Source organism: Xiphophorus maculatus, chromosome 10, assembly GCF_002775205.1.
Source record: "Xiphophorus maculatus strain JP 163 A chromosome 10, X_maculatus-5.0-male, whole genome shotgun sequence".
NCBI lineage: Eukaryota > Metazoa > Chordata > Actinopteri > Cyprinodontiformes > Poeciliidae > Xiphophorus > Xiphophorus maculatus.
Window position 1 is genome coordinate 7,990,529 of NC_036452.1, and position 18,271 is coordinate 8,008,799.

General features: G+C 37.4%; 1 protein-coding gene across 4 annotated transcripts in view; it reads left to right on the forward strand.

The window, feature by feature from the left end:
- Positions 1 to 1,491: 1,491 nt before the first annotated feature.
- Positions 1,492 to 18,271, forward strand: part of LOC102220740 (paired box protein Pax-2a-like) — a 39,996-nt gene continuing 23,216 nt past the window's right edge. For 2 of the 4 annotated variants that reach the window (XM_023340475.1, XM_023340473.1), the window contains exons 1-5: positions 1,492 to 2,057; positions 3,401 to 3,578; positions 3,953 to 4,150; positions 8,830 to 8,909; positions 10,485 to 10,604. In XM_023340475.1, coding sequence (XP_023196243.1) covers positions 2,015 to 2,057; positions 3,401 to 3,578; positions 3,953 to 4,150; positions 8,830 to 8,909; positions 10,485 to 10,604 — 619 coding nt within the window. In that variant the 5' untranslated portion in view covers positions 1,492 to 2,014. The remainder of the gene's footprint in view (positions 2,058 to 3,400; positions 3,579 to 3,952; positions 4,151 to 8,829; positions 8,910 to 10,484; positions 10,605 to 18,271) is intronic. The other 2 variants (XM_023340476.1, XM_023340474.1) reach the window with 1 other exon arrangement.

The window sequence follows — 18,271 nt, forward strand, 5'->3', positions numbered from 1 at the left end:
CAGCAGCTGAACTCACTAGCATGCTTGACTTTAGCATAAGGACTGTCACTAAACAATAGTCAAAAATGCAATAATAATAATAATAATAATAATAATAAATATTGTAAGTCTTCAAATACATTCCCCTGTGGATACTGTTGCTAAGAGCAGTATCTGACTGAAAAGAAAACATTTTCAGTTTCATTCTAACATAAATCATCAGTATATTTTTTTTATTAAAATATATAACAATTTGGGGCATCAATGAACATTACATTCAAACATTCATTTGCTTGAAAATGTTCCTTAATAATTTAGATTTATATGTACAATTTAAAAAAAATCACTTTAATTACTGTTTATTATTGGATAATTTATTATGATTTAATATATACTGTATATGTATATATTTTTTTATTCTTCTGAGAATTTTAAAAAGGTTTTAGGACCTTCTTTATATTTTATCTAGATCACATTGAAATAACGATAATATAGACTTTTTTATTCTAATAATCAATTCTGCCTTCTATCATAATTTCATATTAAAAATGTGACTGAAAGTCAAAAAACAACATGTATCTAAACATAAGTGCAATCATATACCTTTCTATCTAGCTAGCTTATTCTATTTTGGAAAATCTTCCCCAAAAGGTTTTTTTTTTTTTACTTTCTTTTTTGTATGACACTTAAGTCCTCCCTAAAATTGTACTTGTTTTAGAACCCTTAGGTCAGCTGTGTTTAGGTTTGAGAAACTATACAGCGCCATCTACAGAAGGAGCGTTGTTATTGGTGCAGAGGAACCTTCACCTCCGACCATCACCATGCACTGTAACTCCCACTCTGGAGCAGCACAATCATCACACCATCAGCTGCGTGCAATAAAGGTCAACATGTCTATTTTTAACCTTAATATATATTTAATATCCAATTAAATCAAGAAAAAAGATCAGGGGCCAATCTCTGGGGCCTGCTCGGGTTGAAATCCAAAGAAAAATTCTAAAAAAAAAATTATATATATATATATATATATATATATATATATATATATATATATATATATATATATATATATATATATAATGACGAGGTTTTTAAATAGTAAAGTGATATTTTATATGAATTGCTTTTATTATAGTTATTATTAATGCAATATGCTCTTTGTCCGACAAAGACACAAAAATGAGTTCTCATTATTATTTTTGATATAATACTTTTTCCAAATTTTGCTGTAAGCAAGAACGTAACTTTCTACCGTCTAATAAACACATGTTTGCAAGTCGGACCCTGTCTCTTATTTATTACCCCTCCCCTTTTTTTCTTGGCGTGTCAGAGAACGAGAGACCTCCTCATTTGGACCCCCTTTTTTTTTCTTTTTGCGCTGGCGAATCACAAAGTGTTGGCATCTATTGCCTTTGTCTGACAAGTCATCCATATAAGCAAAAAGGGGGGTCTGCAGAGGGGAGGAGGGGGACGGAGAGAAGAAGGAGGACGAGGAGGAGGAGGAGGAGGAGGAGGGTTGCAGCTTTTAGAACCACAGACACAGAGTAGAGGCTTCATTCCCAGCTCCAAAAATCCAGCCTCACGCACCCTATTGCGCCAAGAAAGCCAGAAGCCGGCGTGTAAGCCTTTCTTCGTCCGCGAATCGAGCCCACCAGGACTGAGGACATATCGGGGGGCCCTGTACGGAGAGATTCCTGCGAGAAAAAAAGAGAGAGAGAAAAAAAAAGGAACCGGGTTCGGTCGCTGGCATGCTGTGAGAATTACCTCCAGCTTTGAGAAGCGCTCCTTCCGTCATGCAGTGCACCTGCAAGAAGACATCCAGTTGACGGACCGGACTGCTGAAAAAAAAAGAGAGAGAGAGAGAAGAGGGGGAACTTTAAGGGGAAGAAGTTGCCATCGGATCGGGGCTGGAGGGGGGTCCAAATTATAAGTCCCTCCATCGATTAGAATCACATTTTTTCTCCACAATTCCCCCCCTCGATAGGAAGGCGAAACGGCGACTTCAGTTGATTATCTGTCTTTCCTTTGCTATCCAATGGATATCCACTGCAAAGCAGACCCCTTCACGGCGATGCACCGTAAGTAGCACAACCCGAGTTTGCCTGCCGCTGCAGCTTTTACACGCGTGCATATGGATTAAAAAATATATATTTATATATATACGAAAAGGAAGACGTTTAATTCCTGCACACTGTAGCACAGCGCAGCAGTTGTTAAAGTGCAACCAGCATCTTAGCGCATAAAAATACGCAGAACAAAGGCCAAACTGAGATATTTCGGACTAATTGCGACTTATCAAATATCAGTTCCGAAACTAATTAGAATTTTCCACTTTGTTTATTTATTTATTTTTTACAATTATCCGTGAAAATGCCTCCAAAATATTAAATAAAAAAAATGAAATGTGTCACAGTAAACAAAGAACACGCTTTTCAGCAGGTGCTTTCTTTATTTTACACGTGCACCAGCCCGAATCTTTCCGCGCGCCCATATGCGCGTGCAAGGCCTAATAAGTCAGGACATATTAGTTACACATCTATTATTCAAATTATCCGTGCAACTACATCCAACTTAAATGCGCATAAAGGATGCTTTAATCCTAATTTGAGGAGTAGCGTTTCATAATTGATGACCTCTTTGTTTACAAGATGATGTGCAATATGAGTAATCAGAGTTAAATTGTAGGGGAACATAATCAACATGCATGAGTGAATGATGAGCCCTGAAAGTGATACGCAGAAATATCACAGTGGGTGCAGATGAGAGTAAAGAACAGTTATAAAGTGTTTTGTTTCAAGAAATTAATCTGTATTTTCTATTACTTTTATAGTTAAGAACCAAAGTAAACTTACGCGGAAGTGTAGAAAGGGTCAGTATTTCACATAAAATAAATATTTCTGAACTTAGCAAGTAATTATTACATTTTGTGGCTGTTTTTAAATCTTGTTATCGACATATTATCTAATCGTTTTTTTTTTGTTTTTTTTTTTGCAATAGAATTAGTCTGGCTATTTTGAATGCTGGGACGTTAGGGAAAATGTATATTTTTTTCCCTTTCAAAAAAGTTCCCTGTTGTAAATATATTTGTATTTTCCATTTTCAAAAGAAAAATATATATGTAAGTGCATAATTATTGGAAGTAAACAATTTGATTTTTATGAATTAGATAAAGCAAGATACGTGAGCACCCTTTCTGGCATCAAAGTAAAAAAAAAAAAAAAAGTTTTCAAACGAAACAATTTTTATATTAATCACAATTTTCTGCCCTCACTCCATGTTTTATTCTTTAAAACGTAGTAAATTATTTTCTGATTCTTTTTTTTTTTATCCACTTTTGTGTCATTTGCCTGCACCTTCTTTCGTTTTCTTTTTTCATAACGACCTTATGTAATGTTACGTCTGTGTGTTTTTGCTGCTGTTGTATCCCACGTAGGGCACGGAGGTGTGAACCAGCTCGGCGGGGTGTTCGTGAACGGCAGACCCCTCCCGGACGTGGTGAGGCAGCGGATAGTGGAGCTGGCCCACCAGGGCGTCCGGCCCTGCGACATCTCCAGACAGCTGCGGGTGAGCCACGGCTGCGTCAGCAAGATCCTCGGCAGGTGAGAGGGGGATTCTCCGGGAAAGGCGAACCTGAATCCATATTAATAAGCGTGTTTTTCTTTTCTTTTCTTTTGTTATTCGTCTTTACAGTCCCCTAACGGTGAGAACTTTTGGTAAATTAGAGGCGCAAAACTTCCCTTAAAGTCACGTCATATTTCGACACTGCACCTGTTTCCTTTCATGTTGACGTTCTTCGTGCGATGCTTCGCTTGTTTCTAATGTTCCACTCTTACTTAAACTCCAAAAAATGGTCACTTTTCAATGAAATAATTAACATTTTTACACTTTTGTGTGTTTAAAGATGCATGAAAGGTTTTAAAATTAAGATTTTTATTTTTTTTGTATTTTTTATTTTTTCATTCCACTCTTGCAGATACTACGAGACTGGCAGTATCAAGCCTGGAGTCATTGGTGGGTCCAAACCCAAAGTGGCCACTCCGAAAGTAGTGGAAAAAATAGCAGACTACAAGAGACAAAATCCCACCATGTTTGCCTGGGAGATCAGAGACAGACTGCTGGCAGAGGGCATCTGCGACAACGACACTGTTCCCAGCGTCTCATCCATTAATAGGTAGGAGAAATGATGTGCAGCTTCAAAAAGTTACCTTATTATAAATATGTATTGCTTTGTAGTGCTTCATTTTACGTTTAATAATAATAATAATAATAATAATAATAATAATAATCTTTTTTTGTTTTATTTACTAGATATTTTAGTAAATAAAAATATTAATAGCACAAATAATTTATGTTGGCTTATGTTATTATTTTATATATTTTTAGAAAATAATAAAATTATAAAAATCACATAAATGATTTTTATTAGATTGATAATCAAAAGATGAGGCTGTGTTGGGATTTTAATTTGTAAATGAACATAATAATGATGATTTTATATATATATATATATATATATATATATATATATATATATATATATATATATATATATATATATATATATATATATATATATATATATAAAATGCTAAATCTAACTGTTGGACGGATAATGAAGGGAGCTGACAAAAAAAACCCCAAAAATTAAAGCAATAATTTATCACATCAGCCTATCTCTGCGGACAACTGCGGGAGCAGCACATAGCTGGAGCGACTTCTCAGAGGTGCAATTCAATCTTTGAGATCAACCCCCAGCCCCTCCAGCCTCCCTCCCTCTGACAATCAGCAGTTGTACATCCAGGACTGAGTGAATCTGTCGAGATGAAAACCGATCAATATGCGGTGACCAGAATCCTGTGGCGCTATAAAGCAGGCCAATTTTCTTTAGCGCATCTAAAGTGCAGGAGGGCTGCACTGAAAGAGAGAGGGAGAGAAAAAGAGGGCACTTCTGGTGATTTTTTTATTTTTTATTTACATTTTTTGTAAAATGTTGCTTAACTTAATATGTAAAACAAATGCTTAAAAATGTCATGATAATATATTGTTGTATTTGATGATAATGATGTGCAAAAATGCAGACAAGAGGAATATTTGTAGTACATCAGGTCAAAATATAGAGCAAATTTTGCTTTTAAAATTTTTGAAGTTTTTTGTTGTGGCTGCACCCAAAACTAGGGGCCCCTTTCCCCTCACTTCACCTCTCTTCACCCCACCACCACCACCAGAGATCCCTGGTGATGAACTTTGGTTAAGAGGCACTGTTCCATATAGAGGCAGCATCAGCATTACATTTTAATGAGCTGATGGGAGAGCCTGGACAGCTCCACACAAGACATTTTTTAAATAGAGAGAAAGAGAGAGAGAAAGCAAAAAAAAAAGGGGGGGGGTCTGAAGAAAATTCATTTCATGCTTCGTGGCTGCTTAAAAAGCCCCATTTAAGGAGGCTCAGACACATGTATGTGATAAATTCAAAATGTACGTTAATATAATCAAAAGAGCTATAACTTATTTTTTTCCAATTCCAATTAAAGATAGGTTTATTTTGGAAAGGAGGATGGAATTGGGGGAGGCTTTGTGTGTCTTTGTTTATATGGGGAAATTAAATTCTGAACACAAAGAGCTATAATTCTATCAACCAAATATGAGAGCTGGTGTGAATTTCCATCATGGGCGGTTCTTCCATGAATACCGCCCCAAGCAAGCAACAGGAGGAAATTTTAGCTTTTTTTTTTTTTTTAAGGAAAATTATTTTTTTTATAAATAGGTTTCATAAATTTAAAGTGTGTTTAAAGAGTCTAGGACTAGTGATGATTCACTCCTGGTTTAATCGGTCTATTTATTGCAATTTATCCCAATTTAAAGTGGTCTGCCAAAAATATGCTTAAAGATCTTTCTCTGTATCTTGTTCGAAATAGAACAAAGATTTCATAATTCTCAAATTGTGTTTAAAATAATATCTGTTCAGAACCAGTTGAAGTCGTGTTATTTTAGATTTAGAACAGCTATTTAAATGTAATCCAGTCGCTCAAAGTTTATGAAATAGCCCTCTACTTTCATGCTTTTAGGAGCCTGCAACCAAATCTTGTTCTAAACAGATGGCCATATATTTCTTGCGATGCTTACATCATGCACAGTACGGGGTGTACTCACTTTTCCACTGCCTGAACTTGACAATAAGTAAGAGAAAACCTAGTAGTTGGGAAAATTACAGGATATTTTTGTAGGGACTCTGGCGACCCCTGACACACTGGCTCTCTGGGCGAAGGCCGTATCACCCACATCCTATATCATACCTTATTCCTTTCATTCTCTTGCTCTGTAATCCAGTGCCACCCACAGTGAACATGAAAAAAGAAATCCTTTGTAGAAGAAGAAAGAAGAATTTGTTTTGATGTAGCAAATGAACACATCTTTAACGGTTCAATTTGAGATAGATTGTCACTGGAGATTTCCAAAAGAAAATGACTAGAAACATTGAAATGACAGGAGACTTTTTTTTTCCTCTTCAGATGCTTAAAGAAGAATAAAAAAAAAAAAACGCTGGAGCCAAACTCTTTTCCAGTTGGGTGCTTCGGTGAATTCCAGTGGCAGACAGTCTGACCTCAGAACCGTTAACAAAAGAGGATGCTAGATTTAAACACCTTTCTCCTGCATGCATTATTAAATACAACAGAGTTAGTGTTGGAGCTATAAAGAGCCACCAAAGCCAACACTTTCTGCTTGACATAAAGTGAAAAAAAAAAAAAAAAAATCAAACACAAAAAGAAAAAGTCTTCAATGGTGCTCGATATTATTGATTCAGAAGTAAAGCAATTTTAATATCTCTTCAGGGGATTTTCAGCAACAAGCAGGTCATTAATTCATTCTGCTAAATTGCTTATTCAATAAGAAGAACATGGATACCGAATAAAATCTTTTTAATTTATGTCGCGCAGACAAGTCAAGGGGTCGAATAACTGTTGTGGGGGGCGGGAAAAAAAGAAAAAAAAAGAAAATATCAATACATCCTTTCTGGGAAGGTGTGTTTTAGGCGTATTTGCCTCCAAGGGAGAGTTTTTTTTTTTTTTTCATTTGTGACACTGTCGAATTTATTTCTCGAAAACCTCCAGGCTCCTGCGATAATGTAACTATCCAAAGTAGCTCAGATTTTACTTTTAATCTTTAGGAATGCAGAAGACAAAAAGCGCAAAATCACAGAAATCTCTCAGCAGACCTCTGGTGAGGGGCTCCCACGGCATCCGTGATGAATAGTTTTAAAGTTTACAAATTATTGTGACAGCTCCCTTTCTCCCCGAGTGCCATTCAGATTAAAGGAATCTAATGCTGGCGTAAGCTTGTGCAAGGCAATAAGGAACTATTGCTTTCCTGTCACATATAATTTATAGCTTTCTATTTGCATCTGTTTGCCCGTGTGACTAATCCCCAACTTTTTCCTCACACTGGCCTCAATCAATACAACCTCATCCGCATTGGCACACGGGGGGCCATGGGTTGAGTTTGATCGGTAACTGTGAAACCCCTTCCAACCTGGGTGGGTCAGGGCGGCGGGAGGGCCAGGGGGTGGAGGTGGTGGCTGCTGATTAGTGTGTGCCAGGTAGAGCCAGTGAAGCTGATCATTGAGGTGAATTGATGTGATTTCATGCTTTGTTTGCAAGATCACCCAGACCAAAAAGTGCAATAGAGGTTTTTTTTTCAGCTTTTATGACAAAACCACTGACCGCATCCATGTTTGTGAATGAGTTGGAATTGATATTTTTGTCAGAAAATATATTTGTGGTAGCTGCCATGATGCTCACATTAGAGGAGGAAAAATTCAAGAAGTTATCTTAATGTTGTTGATCAGACCTGCTTCATGTCCTATGGGTCTGGGTCTGGAGGGCTTACGACTCCTGTTGATCCTTAGAGCAACAAAACTACTTGAGGCACATTTTCCTCCGGTCTGTACGAAAATGTTTGCTTTTAAAAACTGTCTTCAGCTTTTAAAAGCAAACTGAAGACAGATCTGTTCAGGTAGGTTTGCAGTTTCAGATATTTCTGCATAAACCTATTGTTTTATTAAAGAGTTTAACAATCACTGGGAGCTGATCTGTCATCATCAGTTAATGGAACAAATATCATCTTAAGGTTCTCTCCAAAATAAATAGATACATTTTACATGCAGTGATATACAGTTATTTGCATCTAAGAAAGAGTCGATAACATTGTAATTTGATCCCAGTTGTAAAACACTGCAGCCAAGTTATTTTGCCTGTTGGTAAAACATTTTCGAACTAAGCAAGCGTAGTCAATTGAGGTGCTGACTTTGCAGTAATGCCTCCTCCTGAGCAAGTGTGTAGCGACAGTGGACAGTTGACTGCATCAGCTTTTCAGCAATCCTGCATAATGAGCATGCATGTGGTGACAGTTGAAAGGAAAACTCCTTTTGTTAAAGGCAGCAGGATAAAAGTGAATTATTGAAGAAAAACTAGAGTATAAAGATTTGTATTCATACGCGTCCCTGCAAAAGTAGACATTGGGATCGGCACTGTCCTTACCATCCCGTTATGACAACAACATGCAAAAGAATGTCTACATTGGCTTTGACATTTTGTTTCTTTACGTAATGACTTGACTGCATTTCCTCACTTGCTTATCCTCGAAAATTATACATCTGTTTGATCATTTTTTAATTGTTTGTTTCCTTAGTTTGATCATTTCTAGAATGTTTTTGTGTCTGGTTGTCTGTGTTTATCTGTGGTAAAACACTTTTATGCTTGTCTGCATAAAAAGTTTTTTGTAAAAAAGTTTCACTGAATACATGTTGACTGAGAACCACTCGTTACATCTCCTCTTCTTTTCTTTTTTCTCCAGGATCATCAGAACAAAGGTCCAGCAGCCTTTCCATCCGTCTCCTGATGGATCATCGCTTTCGACGCCCGGTCATACAATAGGTAAAGAAATGCCATCTCAGAACCTGCACATGTGGTTATTAATTTTCATTAACTTTTTTAATGAAAATTGTAAAATGAGTGATGGGGATTATTTATAAAACATTAACTTGCATCTTCAACTTCTCATTTGAAATCAGTATATTCCATGATTAACTGAAAGATGGAAAACAATTTCCGTATACAAACCGGGGACCATTTCTAAAACTAAAGGCCCGTTTGCCTGCTTCAGTTTTGAAAAAGCTACTTTTTTTTTACCATCAGTGTAAATTTAGAAAATGTAAAAACTGCATGAAAAATCTGAATTTGCAGTCGGAATCACTTTTAATAATAAAAAAAAGAAACTTAGTATTTCTAAACGCTCTACCTCTTTAACTAAGATTGTACGTTTCTAAAAACCTGCTTTATCAAACCAGATACTTGTCTTCTATCCTCTGGAGGAAGTTTAAGATGACACCTTCGATGAATAGTTACACGTAATAAAATATTTGAAAGAAACGTTATTATTAAAGACAAGTTTAAGCAGTCATACAACAAAAAATATCTATACATCTTTATATTTTACAGAAAAGAGATAGCAGACAGTATGTTCTTTTCATGTAAACGTTTCTGACTTTTATTCCTTGTATCAGTTTTTAAAGTGGTTCATAAATTGAAAAGTTACAGGACAACAGGGATAGCTTTGAGCTGAACACAAAACTACTTCAATAACTGGGAACAATTTGAAGATCAGCGTTTTTAATTCTGAGTAGACTTTGTGTGTGGTGTACCACAGGGGCCGAAAACTATGTGTATGTATTAATTTAAAAAGTATTTCAAATGTCAAAATGTAATTTGTTATATTTGCTGATGGGTGGGTGAAAATGTACAGCAACTTCAAATTCATAAGAATAAAACAGATGATTTAACAGACATAATTTGTCACCTAAGCTTAAATCAAAGCAAAATTCGTGGCATTCCTGCATTCAGAAAAATGAAAGAGAAAGAGAAAGAGTACATGAGATCAAATTCCCAGGAGCTTTGACAAAAATGGTTGTAAAATGTGCTGGAAACTTCATATTAACCACATGCAAACACTTGTCTGAAAAAACTAAGCACACTACAAACCAAAAATCTGTTCTCTTGGTGTAACAGTCACTTAGTGGAGCCGTGGGAAAAAAACTTATAAAAGTTCATTACTTTATTAATAGTAACAAAATAACTAAATTAGAACATCAAGATTATGTTTACTGTGAGGATTAAACTATTCTGTTACTGAGAAAGTGTTATAATTTAAGAGACATATTCAATTTAAATATATAGCTCCACGCATTTAATGTCTTAGTTTCTTATGTACATACTGCCTAATGAGTGTGTTTGTGGACTTGCATTAAACTATGCATATTGGTTGATATTGACAGAAATTGATTTGTAAACTCAGTAACCAGCACTAAAGAGGAGCAGGTTTACACTCCTTTTCAATCATGCAAATTGAGTGAATAAATGTGATGGCTTCATCTCAGATGTTACATTTGTTTACATTTAAATGTTCAAAATAAAAACGTCAGTCAATGAATTTTCTTTCTGCCTTTCCCACAGTACCAAACACAGTTTCCCCACCTGTAACCAGCGCCTCCAACGACCCTGCGGGATCCTACTCCATTAACGGGATTTTGGGTATTCCTCGATCCAACGGAGAGAAGAGAAAAAGAGATGACGGTAAGAGGGCCATGTTTAAGATTTAGTAAATAAATAATGCCTAAAAGGGCTGACAGAAAGTTTTGCATTTTGAATTGCTTTATCCTACAAACTCCTCTTTGCTGAGCTTGCATTAAAGCCTGCCTCAGTTCCAGTATGACCCCTATAAAACACCTGAGTCTGGACTCCGTTACACCGCTGTGTCAACCTGCCAACGAGTCCTTTGATTTGAAGACACGACCTCCGCTGTTGTCTCCTGCAATTAATCTTTATGGAAGTGATTAAAGGGCTTTAGATAATTACATGTCAAGATGATGTAGCCAACCACCCAGGTCAGTCAAGAAAGCTGCTGTAGCTCTGAGAAGAGCTTTTCAGCCCCCCCACCACCTCACCTCCCAACAACCAAAAGTAGCTTCATTTCTTCTGCTGGGTTGGTGGGTATAAGGAGGCCTGAGGCGATATAGATTATTGGTTCTGTAAGCAATAGGCCTCCCTAATGTCACTACATAAGAAGCTGATGAGAATGGCTAAACAGATGCAGCCGAGTTAGAAGGCATGCATGGCTACGGAGCAGTTATCTCAAACAGGGTGGGGAATGAGTGCCTTATTTCTGCAGTTCTCCTGAATGAGGGCTAATCAGAGCTCGGCGGCAGTTTACATAGCGTCTTTCTTTGTTCTGGCGTTTGTCGGAGGGGGGTTGGAAGGAGAGGTTTGTGGGATATTGAGTGGAATTGATGTTTTATGTGCGTGTGGGGAGGGGAGGGATGACTAATGACCTGTCAGAGGTAGATTTCCTGGCAAAGATATAAAAACCAGCATGACGTGGACATGGCAAATGACATAATCAAGTCTTTTCCCTGTAAGAGATGCAATCGAGGGGGCATAATGCAAACGTCTGGTGTTTTCTGGAGGTTCATTTTCAGTCGTTCGAGGACCCTCTCGTATTAGCCGGGGTGTAATGTCTAGTCACTGAATGATAAAATGCGGGCATTTCTATGCAGATTGCTACTGAAGGGCAAAGAGGTATTAAAGGGCATGCAGGGGAATCAGCAGCGTGTTTGAGGGGAGAAAGGCAGGGCTTTTTTTTGTGTGGAGGTCTTCCAGCTGACAGCGCCATGTTTCTACAGCTATTCAGCCTCAAATGATTCCCCTGATGTGTTGCCATCTCCATGATTTAGGTGCTCGGCCAGCGTTACGATGAAAGAGAAGAGAGCTGTGCGGTGGGTGTGTGGAAGGCTCTGTGTTTGTGTTAGAGCAGGACTTGCTCTGAGAGTGGTGAGGGAGTTTTGGTTTCTATATATATGTACTTCCTCAGTGCTTTGCCTGGTGTCTACCTGAAACCACAGGGTCACAGATACTTTATCTCTCCCCAACATAAACTTCAGATCTTGGCCAAACACACAAACATACACGCCTACACACACGGTTGCAAAAGGAATGTCTTGCCTTGGGCCACAGTTTGTAGGAATAGTATATTACACAAGGTGCTACCCTGTAGACACAATCGTCCTGTTGCTCTTTTCTCTTAAAGAGCACCTCACCAAAAAGAAATAAAAGAAAAAATGCAAAATTGAAATATTTCTTTTAGGGAAGTGACAGCATGTTTAGGATTTTTGCTGTGATAAACAGTCATTTCTTGAGTGATTTCTCTTATGAAGACTGTTTGATAAGTTTTATTGCTTGCTTATGTGTGCCTGTGGGGATCAACAATAGCATGCATTCTCTCTTAAAAATGCAGCAACTCAGCTTAAACAATGAATGTATTTATTTGCAGGAATTATTTTAGGCAATTTGCAACTATTAAGCTCCTAAATTCATTTATCTGGCAGTATAATTATGTTTCTATATAACTTCAAGCTTAATCATGTTGAACCAATGTCATTTTAAGTTTATTTTAAATATTGCCAACTTACTAATTGAAATGAGAATAAATAGGAAGTCTGATTAACGTTTTCCTCTTCACTGTTTATTACAATCTGGCAGTAATATAAATGTGAATATTGCTGATACACCTGTGCATTCTGCACAAATTTTCATCCTTATTTTCAGTATTATTATTTATATAAAAATGTATTTTACAGTTTTTACAGTCTTTTAGGATTTATATCTCTTTAATCAAGATGGTTGATCTGGCTGGTTCAAATTTTTTAGTCTCTGTAGGTCATAATCTACAAAGTTTATTTGTTTTAGGTCAAAATATTTGGCATGTTTACAAGGTTATTTAAGAAGCACAACATCACAACAGACAGCTGTTAAACTTAACGTATCATCTACTTGTTTATGGTGCCCCAATTCTTCTATGAAGAAAATAGTTATATTCAATAAATTTGAATGCTTGAAATGTTCATTTATTTTTAGAACTCAATTCACTAAGTAAAATGCATTATATATTGCACATAGGCTAATGTTTTCAAGCTTTTATTTCTGATGATTTTCTGCTTATAGCTAATGAAAACATGACATATATGATTAGCATATTACCAGATATTAATAGAAATCCTGCCTGCTGACAGGTTGTTGTCAAAACAAGCCTAATCCGAACGGATTTCGCAATTTACTGCATGTGACTATATCCCGCAAAAAGCAGCTGCATTTGGGAATTTCCGAAACTCACTGTTAAGAGAAAAAAATGCCTTTAGTTTTATTGCTGTGCTTGCTTGTTGATTTTATCGTGTTTTCATGATGGCTTGTTTGCTATTTAGACATATTTTGCCTCGCTCAGTAGGCTGTAGTCTATACTGAGATAATGCTTGGATTAAATTTCCTCACAGTGCAGTAGCTTCCCTGAGCCCTATTTAAGTTGGTAAGCCTCATGATTATTATGGCACAAGCAGTCATTATCAAACACGAACAAAAAAACAAACGGAGGGAAAGGAGGAGGGGAAAGAGAGGGGACAGAGAGGGGAGTGCAACACAAGCTCCAGTGAAATGGATTGGCTGTGGAGCTCCCAGTATTTGTTTTAGGCTGTGACTGTGGCTCTCTGCCAAGCAGGCAGACAGCTCCTAAGTTTCCAAGTCAGCAGTGCCCTTAAAAAAGGCCCCCCACCCCATTATACGAAGGATGTAGAGATAATGTAGTGTGACACACGTTATGTACACTGGGTCTCTGCTAGAAGAGCTTCAGGGACACAGGTGTCATAAGAGCCATTAATCTACCATTGTCACATGTTATTGCAAATTAAAAGCACCGTGTTACAGTTGGCAGCTATTGTTGCGAACGGACAGGGAGCGGGAACGCGAGCGAGACCCCTGGAGACGGTGACCAGCCTTTGGTGAACACGGCTGTCCGAACCTTTAACAAATTGACACGTATTAGAATTCACAATTCTACAGAGAAAAGCTATTACCTCTCAGATTAACATCCAAGTAGCTTTCCACCACCCCCACTGATTCTGACTCAATTTGCTTTGAGAAAAAAAACAAAAAACAAAAAGAACAAGAGGAGCTCAAGCTGTGTTTTACTGAGGAATGCAAGGACAATTTGTCAGTATTTAGAAACAAATTTAATTAATGACTTTTTCATTCACAGTATGAAACCACCTGAGCACACAGCAAATATGAAGTCAGAGGTGGGTTTTGCATAAGTGGCACCTAGATAGACTGATTAGAATATTATAAATTGATCTGAGTCTGTGACCCAGCAAGGATAAATGGGCCAATGGTTGGTTGGATGGATGGATATAAATTTGAGATATGTATTAGGGAACTGGTTTATTTATTTATTGCTTTCATAAATAAAGATTTTACAAATGTAATCAGCGTAGAATCTGACGCAGGTTCAACTGAACCAACCCAATCTAAGAATTTTCAAATTTGAATTAAATTTTCCAGATATTATTAAATGCAATCCAAAGGAAAATGACTCTTTACTTTAGCAAAGACTTAGAAGGAATCAAAAGCAGCAAATCAAAGACCAGCAGCACAGTCTATTCATAGCTGCAACTTATTACCATATTATTTAGGCAGGTTTTGACAACAGGAACTGATTCTTTACCCGCTCTGTCTCTATTGCCTAACCTAAGCAGGGTTTCCAAATCCAGTCCTCGAGATGTACCATCCTGTTACTTTTGAATGCATTCCTTCTCCTACACCACTGAACTAAATGGAACGAATTCCCTCATCACCTGTCATTCAGCTCCATAGAGGCCTGGTAAAAAGCCATTCATTTGATTTAGGTGGGTTGGAGAAGAATGCATCTTGAAGACAATAGTACTCAGGGACTGGATTTTGATCTCACAAGTATCCAAAATGGTCAGTTGTTGTTTTTTTTTTTCAGATAGTCATAACTTTTAAAGTCCATTGAGTAATACAGAATCTGGAATTAGCTATGTTTTTTTTTCTTGCAATATCTGCATAAAAATCCCACGACATAATGACACCAACAGGAAGAGGAATCTTTTTTTCTCTTCTTGTCATTTGGTCACAAACCTTTTTGTGTCATTCAGAAAATGTTGTCTGTAATCTGAAAATAAAACAACTTGTAACAATTTGTAAAGTGAAAAACGTGATATGTCACGATTTTGCAAAGGATTGGGTAGTTTTTGTGACTGGGGACAAATGTTATTAATAAGAGCCGCGGAGAAAAATGACTGTTTGTGTTGTAAAGGTCGCTGGACCCTGTTCTTGAACAACGGTTTGAAAAATGATGGGAGCTTTACATTCTTTTCAAATAGAGTGTGCATTTCCCTAATGTAGAAATGCACACTAGGAAAATAGGAACAAATTCCAGGAAAATAAGTTCCAGGAGTAATATGTTTAGGGCCGAATAATCAAAATTAGATTTTTTCTTTCTGCCTATGGTGTCTACTACATGGTTGAGTCAAAACAGAAACTTATTTTTTATTCTAAAGCTCTTTTTCAGCCTTTACCCCTATTCCGTCCATGGTGGTCAGCCAGATCTGCTGTATTAAGAACTGCCAGTGAATAAAGTGACCAGAAACAAACCTCTGACATGAGGCTGTCAAGCATGATTCTTTATTTCAACTTTCTTGCTTTTGGTTGGGTTTTGTTTTTTTTGATTTATGATCAAAACCCAGGCTGAAAAATGTCCTGATAAAGATCATAAACATACAATTCCAGAGCGGAGATAGCCACTAACCATCTGTGTGTACATGACAGTGTGCTACGGTAACTGCTGAATTAATTATTTCTCATCTCTGAGCGTCACGTGGACTAAAACGATGGATCTGAGATGAGTGATGGAGTGGGCCTCTGTCACACCCTGTTCTGTTTACCAGCATCTGTTTTGGGGGGAAGGAAGAATGCAGAAAGTCAGAGAGCAACAGAATGTCTGGACCTAAACACAACAATCCAAATTAGATTAATAAGCCATTTAACACAATTTTTGCAGTTATTCCATTAGGCTCACTCCATAAAATGCACAAATCTACACATTTTAGCTTATAGTAAGAGAGAAGCTGCAAATATTTGGGTTTTTGTTCATTAATTGAATTTCCATCAATCCACTGAGCAATTTGGTGCCCAGTCCTTAAAAACTAATTACAGATCTTTAGTGATGCAGAACAAACATTTTACATTCCACAGACAGTATTTCATTTGTGTTTACATAATCAAAACATTCAATTAGAAAAGCAAAATGCAGCTGAGTTCATCCAAATGGATGCAAATGAGTTTTAATTTGATTCCATTTAGCCCAGAATTGAATCAGGCAGGGAAATTATAGAGGTGTGTTATTGCGAAAATGTATGTTGGTTTGTTAAGGTTATAAGAGCGAATATCTGTTGCCATGTTATGTAAAGAAACTATGGTGTTGGTAGGAGAGAAACGGAGCGGGAATTTGGAGAAAGTTTTCCATGGCTACAAGATGTCAGCTCAACCTTCCAACACTTTGAATAAAAACTTTAAGGCCTCCATTTTTGTTTAATCCTCCGCTCAACTCAGGCTTTTGAGAACAAAGCAAGTTTTGTTTGGGGAGTTGCACAGACTCATTCGAGTCCTTAGAGATGTGTTGGCTGAAGCTGCTTGCTGGGGGGTCATAACCTTTGGGTGCCAAACCCGCAGAGAGGAGTCTGTCTTACGGAGCTGGCTATCTGATCCATTGGAGGCTGTTTCCTCGTTACCAGAGTGTTAATGCAGACTGATGTCAGGATGAATATTATCACTCCGAGGGATAATCAATAAACGAGCAGAGAGAATGAACAGGCATGTAGCTCACACATACAGAGCCACTGTGGTCAAAGATTGTTATCACTGCTGTGTAATGGGCTCATTTGGGGTATGTCCAAACATTTGGTTTGACTTCCTGTTGTGTGTTCCTGATGGACACTTTGTGTGGCTTTTCTTCTTTATATTTATCTTTTAAGGTTAATATCCAGAAGCTTCTATCTCAGCTTAATTTAGAATAAAGGCAAACCTAATAAAGCTGTATTCATAGTTTGATTAAAAAAAAGGCATCAAAAAGACCATCACTTTTTTGTTCAGGGTACCAAGACCGAATAGTTGTCACCACTGTTGCTGATTTGCAACAAGACGGTCCAGGGATTAAATCCAGGTCTTTCTGTCAGGACTCTGCACGTCCTCCACATGCATGTGTAGGTTAACTAGGGCTACATTGGTTTCCTCCCACAGCCAAATGCACATTAAGCGTACTCTCCTCATCAATAAACACGAGCGTCTTGGACCTTGCGGACAAGCAGGCTCCCCCAGTTATTCTATTTTTAGCAGAGCCGAACCACAGCGTTCCACTCGGAGATATAGAGCTTTATATTAACGGGGCAATAATGTGCTGGCTTATTCACTGACCAATCAGAGGAGAAGAAGAAGAAAGGAACCAAAAGCGGGAAATTTCCCACCAGAATGCCATTGCTGTTTTGTTATTGCTGGGAAATAAATGATTGCAATATGAAAGACAATCTTTCCTCGCTCAGTTTCTGTAAAACAGTTGTTGTTGTTTTTCTCATTAATCTGATTATTTTTGTTTATCTGCTGTGTGTTTGATTGGGGTTATTATTAGGCTGATAACTTATTCAGGATGTAAATACCAAGAAACTACCAGTTCATTATGCCAAGATAATGTTAAAATATTAGAGAAATATTATAATGCTGCTACACAAACTTGGAGGGGAGTCTTATATTTACTCAGTGTCATTAATAAAGTTGTCTCAGAACACTGCAGGTTTGTCAGAATTGATGAAGGCAGATTGAACTGTCCTCAGTTTGAATGGGAGGAAGAGTGTGCAGCTTGACCCAGGATGGCTTGTCTTGCGCGTGGGAAGTGGTGAATGACAAATATGGTTGTGGGGGGGTGAGAGGCGGTATTGATCAGGTGCTGTGGCTCAGGCGAGCTGATGGAGAGTAATTAATGACTCTATTTGCTTTGGTCGAAAAGAGAACAACTGAGCTTGATAAAGTGACCAAGAGCAGCAGCAGTAGTAACAGGTGAGTGGGATTCATGTGGCTGTGTAGATTTATTTATTTGTGCCAAATTGTCACAGAAAGAGTCACAGTTGTTGTTTGCTTTTCATGTATGTTTGTAAAGAAGTTACTAGGATTTGGTGGATATATACCCCTTCATTTCTGCTATGTACTCACATCGCCGTATTTGGGCGGTTGCACCAGACTGTCTTTTTTTTTTATGATTTCAAATTACAACGGAGTCAGAATCCCTTTATTGCCCCTTCGTTCTGTTTAAGTTAACTGTTTAATAACTGCTATTCATTTTTTTTTTT